Raw genomic sequence first — 6,208 nt, 5'->3', positions numbered from 1 at the left:
ATAGATAATAGACACATTTAAATGACAGAGGATGCTGCTAGTAAAAAGGTTGAGCACCTGGTGTTTCTGGTCAACACAATTTAATTTGGTATAAAATATTAAATGTAAGTGAATTGAAAAAACATGGTGTTTCCAAAACTCTGTAATAATCTAGATATAATTAGAAAATAACTTAATGGCTCTCATTGGGTGACTGCGGCATACATATTGTATTTATTGTCTAATAATTGATTCTGGCACTGAAAGTACTTTTTAACATTTATGGCTTTAACTGGTTGACCTTTCCAGTACATTTAACTTTAATAAAGCTGTAATTAAGAGTCCCTTTAGGGTCACCAAAAGCTTTCTAGGTTCCTAAATATGGTGGAACACTCTAAGCTGCTCAGTGACAGAAGGGAAAATGCAAGCTATCATTTATCTAGGAAATGAAGAATTGCCAAAACCCCTTAACGTATCATTGGGCATTGCTGCTTATACTATCCAAACACATTTCTCTTTGAAAAGGTTTTGGCAGACTTTGTCTCTTAAAAACTGTAATTGTGATAGCATTAATCCCAACGCAGATTTAATTCATTTCCCCCAAGTCCTATTACCTTTTGGTCACAAGAGGATGTCCTCCTCTTATTATAAAAATAATGGTAGTGCTTTATAATGCAACCTGCTGTTTGGAGAGTAATGCTGTTGAATAAATAAGGAAACAATAAAATACTTACTGGTTCCCACTGGTCCTACTAATGTATGTACAATGAAAATAAACAAGATTATAAGAAGTAAGGGAGTCATAATGGGGCATTTTATAGGGAAGGGGAAATAAATTGTGAGATCCTCCCTTAAATTCATGTAAATTGAAGAGAGAGGGGCATCTTCCAAACATTCACACAAACTGTGCCTATAGCCAGATACATACTATATATTTGATAAATACATTGTATGTGTGGGACATGTTTCACATCTGCACCTGCATCTGCACCTGCAAAACAGGCACAGAAGCCTTAGTAAATATGGCATTTTTGTAAATACTGGAAGCTTGAGGAGAACAGTGGTACTGAAGTTGTACTGAAAAAATGCTGTTAAGTACATTAACATTCTGTGAAACATATGGTATAAAATAATTCACAGTCAGAATATGCTACCGAAACTGGAGGTTTCAAAAGGAGCTTTTAGAAAATCTCTAGACTCCGATGAAGGGCTTATTTAGACGGACCTCTAATGACAATACACATATAAAAGCTTAAGAAAAATAATTCCAAATCAAGTTAAAAATGCTTCAAGTATAAAAAAAACACACATTCAGAGAAATGACAACCAAATACAAAATTAAGCAACAAATACTGAAACAAAAACAACAGAAAGAAACCTTCTCTTTTTTTAAGAGAAAGGAAACTGAAACACATGCATAGTAAAGAAAAACAAAAAACTTTGAGAGACATGCAACAAAAGCTAAAACACAAAAATGTGCTCCCAAACAATAAATGGCTACAAATGGCAAAGCACACAGAAAAAAGGAAAAAAAAGAGAAACAACAAAAGAAGAAAGTACTACAGATCTTGGAATAATGAGAGACAGATTAATTGCACAATGCACAGTTCACAATAGTAATGGCTGAAGCTCAATAAAACAAAGGATTTTGTGCTCGTACTGTAATTATGATTTTCATCATGGTAATTATACAGAATAAAGTATGCAGACAATAGTAAAAACTCTTGACTATCCTTCCCTTTTACTCTTTAATTACATGGTAAGAAGAATTTTACAACAAACAATCACAAACTTCTGTTTTGTTTCTTCATACTATTAGGGAATTTTCAATCATTAATATGCAGTGGGTCAAACTAGGCTTTGCGGTCATAGCAAGGCCTCACCAAATGATACTGTAGGTTCAGACACTGTCTCCTCTTGAGATAGTGGTAAGCAGTGCGTCTGCTCCTTTTAGGGAAAACAAGAGGCATTCTGATAGTGTTGCTATAGCAGCCGAGGTCAGATATGTCTTTGACTGTTTTCCCTGAATGGGGTAGAGGCAGCTGTAGTCAGAGGTTTGATATAGTGTTGGATGGAGGACAAAAGTCCTGAGTGAGGTCTAAGCAATGCTTTGTCTATAGACCAGTAGACTAAATTCTGTATATTGTAGATGTGTTGGATCTGCCCATATTTGGGCATGGCTCAACCTTTGGCATAATCTGTGTGGTTTAAAGTCTATCCCCTGAGGAGAGAATCTTCAGAATTGAAGGGAGCATCAGATACTTAAAGAGTATAATTTGTATCCATTTTCCTCCAAAACTCCCAATTGTTGGTAACTGATTCATACACCAAAGTTACACTATAAACCGAGGGCTGTAATATAATATGAAATGTTACCAAAATCATACATAATAACAAGTCTGAAAGTGTGCTCAGCCTGCCTTACATAATAATTTACTAGAAGAATGATCTGGAAAAATTGTATTGTTCCAGAAAGTAGTGATTCCCAGGCTTCCTACAGTTAGCAAGCAAAGCTATTTTGGTCTCTCTCCCTTGTGGGCTGATACATTGTCTGTGCTCTGATCCCTTTGTCCATCAGAGAGACAGAACATTTTCAGCCTAATGCAACTGGACCCTCGCTAATGACAGCAAATAGCCCTGTCGGCTAGATGACAGCAGCTGAGAACAATACTTAATGTTGACATCACTTGCTATGAGGATCTATTTTGGATTTCTTCCTTTTATAGTACACAGTTGGAAATTGCAATCTGGCTCCCTAGACAATGCACATATAAAAGCATCGGAAGAGAAGGTGGCCCACTGTGTTTGGTAATCACTTTCACCCGCTTCAGACTCTTGCTTGTTCATCAGCAAGTACCAGCTCACCTCTGAATCCTTTATTGACATGGCACCAAAGAAGATTGAACCAAAAAAACCTGAGCCCAAAAAGCCAGAGCCTAAGAAAGATGCAGCTCCAGCTGCTAAGCAAGCTCCACCTCCAGAGCCAGTGCCTGAGCCTCCCAAGGAACCTGCATTTGACCCTAAAAGCATCACTCTTGAGTACTCGGCTGACCAGATCGAGGAGTTCAAGGAGGCCTTCACCTTGTTCGACCGCACACCAACTGGAGAAATGAAGATCACGTATGCCCAGTGTGGAGACGTGATGAGAGCTCTGGGCCAGAACCCTACCAATTCAGATGTGCTCAAAGTACTTGGAAAACCACGACCAGAGGAAATGAGCTCTAAAATGGTAGACTTTGAGACCTTCCTGCCAATGCTGCAACATATCTCCCGTGCAAAAGATCAAGGCAATTTTGAGGATTTTGTGGAGGGTCTCAGGGTTTTTGACAAGGAAGGCAATGGCACCATCATGGGAGCAGAGCTGCGTCACGTGCTGGCAACACTGGGAGAGAGGATGACAGAGGACGAAGTGGACAGACTGATGGCTGGACAGGAGGATGCCAATGGCTGTATCAACTATGCCTCATTTGTAAAGCATATTCTCTCTGGATGAACACAACATTTAACCATAAAGACTTAATTTTACCTCTGTTTTCTCCACTTTTTTGGAGCCTTGCTTAACATTTGTCAATTTAGAGGTGAGCAAGTCTGTTACATTATTTTCATGCAGCCAAAAGCAGCTGTTAATGTTCAGTGAAAAGTGTTGGCTGCAAGACCCATGATTAGTTCTTTTTAATAAACATAATGAAATGCCAATGAGATAATATATAGACATCCATAGGGAAAAATCCATTAATAAAGGAAATGTGATTACAAACTGCTTCTCACTTGTCATTTCCCAAAAACCCAACATTTAAATTCAGAAAGAAAAGGGTTAGTATTTATGTTGATAAAAGCATTAATTTTTTGTCTATTCAACTTTTCACATCAACTGTGTTAATGTGATTAGGGAAAATGTATTGTTGCGACAGAAGAAGAAAACAAATAGGATTTGGCTCCCTCTGAAAATAGAACAGATTTTTATTCTATTCCACTTTAGAAGAGAGAAGAACACACAAAGAGCATTATTGTCATTGTGCTTTAGGGGCAGCTGCTGTGGATCAAGATACACTACCACATTCTGGACACACACACATGCACACACATCTGGTTTACTTTGACAACCATGAGACAGGTGTGGCAAAGACACGGCCCCTTGTCTGTATTTCAAAGCCTGAGACAATGATTGTGCTGGATTTTAAAAGCTTAAATTTGACTCTAACATGGTTATACTTGGTACACAGTGCATGCATACAGTATGTAGCTCTCAACATTTTAGCAATACTTGTGGCATTAAAGGCAATATTTAGTGACCCCCTGACTATTACTATTGGATTGATTACTGTGAGATTTGGTACATACATTCATTGTCAATGAACTGTAATAACTTTGAATTCCTGACTTCTCATCCAGTCAAAATTTCAATATTGGATTGTGTCCAAATACCAGCAAAAACTCTTCCGATCAGCCTTAGCTTGCATACTAAACCAACACGGTGAACATGGTAAACATTATACCTGCCCAATATCAACATGCTGGCATGAGCATTTTAGCATGCTTTTTTGACCATTAAAGCCTCATGGAGTCACAAGTATGGCTGTAGACATTTAGTCCTGTTTCAAATCATTAACCTTAACTCTGAGATTGACTCTAAAGCCATGAATATACATAATTTATCTAATTATCTGTTGTTGAGTCCACAATTTTGTCCCAGACTGAAATATCTCAACAATTACTGAGTGAATAGCCATGCAATTTTGTACAGATACCCATGTTGCCCAGAGGAACTCAATGAATAAACGTTTTGCCTGAGAACAGCCTCACAGAGACCTGTTAGCCTGGCTGTAGATGCTTAGTCTTGTTCCTCACTGGTAAGGCAGGACAAAGCACTGCAGTGCTTCAACTTAAGTGTCTTTTGTCTTCTACCTGTCTCATTGCTTTAAACAACACAGAATGGAAGTATTTCTAAACTGCTGCATGCTCCCCATGACACGGAAAGTTGTAAATGATGCATTTAGTCATTATTAACCACATGGGAGCAACAAAAAACAAAAAAACAGCTACAAGCCTGGGAATTCAATTGACCTATAACGTTGTTATAGCTAATCTTGGCATACATACATACTATATTATAATAATCTTCATCTATCTGGCTACCTGTTGGAATTAAATGCTGTATTAACCCTGGTTAGTTCCTACATTCCTTAAGTAAAAAAGCTTTTGTCAACAGTCACTTGCACAATTTGGCTCATCATCATTTTGTACTGAGTAGATATCAATTTGTGACTTCATGGATTGGAAACAAAGTTGCCGTGATTTATATAAAGTTTGGTGAGAGCTGTTTCATCTCATGCATGGACCAGTGAATGAAAGTGATTGGAAGTTGAAAAGATGCTGCACAATGGGGTGTTCATTTATTGGAAACCCTTTAAGAAACCACTTACTGTATGTCCAAACCAGACACAAAGCCTTACAAAACCTTAATAAAATACATTTTATGGTTTGGAATTTAGAGTTTAAGGGCTTTCTATGCAACTTATAAAACAAGCAAGAATCAAATAGTATTTTGGATAAAATACTGCTGAAAAAATAATTATATATTTTAAAATCTGAAAAATATTAAGTTTCAGATTCTTTTTCTTTGTTTTTTATTATCATGAATATATAAGAAACAGCAGTATTCTGAAAAAGAACATGTTCCTAACTTGGTATTGTAATCTGTCTTTTAGATTTATGCAAATACTTTTTTTGTTTTGTATTTCCCTGTGGACATAACAGGGCATAAGTGGCAATTATGCATTGAAGTCAGGAAACTGCAGGAAACACTAAGTTGCAGACACTGAGGGTAGCTTAGCTAAAGTTAAAGTCTTCTTTGAAGGCTCAATATTACATTGTAATATGCAAGTGGCAGTGTACATACAATAAAACTATGAAACAAAATGAAATCATAACCATGACTTATTTTACCAATTGATTAACAACTGAACTTCAAAGTTTGATGTGACCACTTTAAAAACATTGTGTTTAGGAGCTATTTTTAACTTACTGTAGAAGGAGAAATAAGTACAAGTGGCACTTACTCTATGCAGCTGTCAAGTACATGCAAAGGAGGTTCTAAGTGCACTGGGCATCCAGCTCCATACCCAGTTGAGAGCCAGCCAGGAATTTAGACACACATCACATCATAATTAATCAGCAGCTGTTAGCTTTAAAGCCTTTTGTCAAATATGTGGGGCTCTTGGCTTAGAGG

At 37.2% G+C, this 6,208-nt stretch overlaps 1 protein-coding gene across 1 annotated transcript; it reads left to right on the top strand.

Annotated features, from left to right (window-relative positions):
- The first annotated feature begins 2,851 nt into the window (after positions 1 to 2,851).
- LOC128380049 (myosin light chain 4-like) lies at positions 2,852 to 3,472 on the top strand. The gene has a single exon (XM_053339724.1). The coding sequence runs from the start codon at positions 2,864 to 2,866 to the stop codon at positions 3,470 to 3,472; it is 609 nt and encodes a 202-aa protein (XP_053195699.1). The 5' UTR covers positions 2,852 to 2,863.
- The last annotated feature ends 2,736 nt before the right edge of the window (positions 3,473 to 6,208 follow it).

This window comes from Scomber japonicus, chromosome 19, assembly GCF_027409825.1.
Source record: "Scomber japonicus isolate fScoJap1 chromosome 19, fScoJap1.pri, whole genome shotgun sequence".
In the NCBI taxonomy this organism is placed as follows: Eukaryota; Metazoa; Chordata; class Actinopteri; order Scombriformes; family Scombridae; genus Scomber; species Scomber japonicus.
The sequence above is the reverse complement of the archived record's forward strand: the minus strand, read 5'-3'. Positions and strand labels throughout refer to the sequence as shown.

Excerpts from the sequence above, each read along its gene's own strand:
- LOC128380049 (XM_053339724.1), top strand. The coding sequence starts at position 2,864 with ATGGCACCAAAGAAGATTGAACCAAAAAAACCTGAGCCCAAAAAGCCA.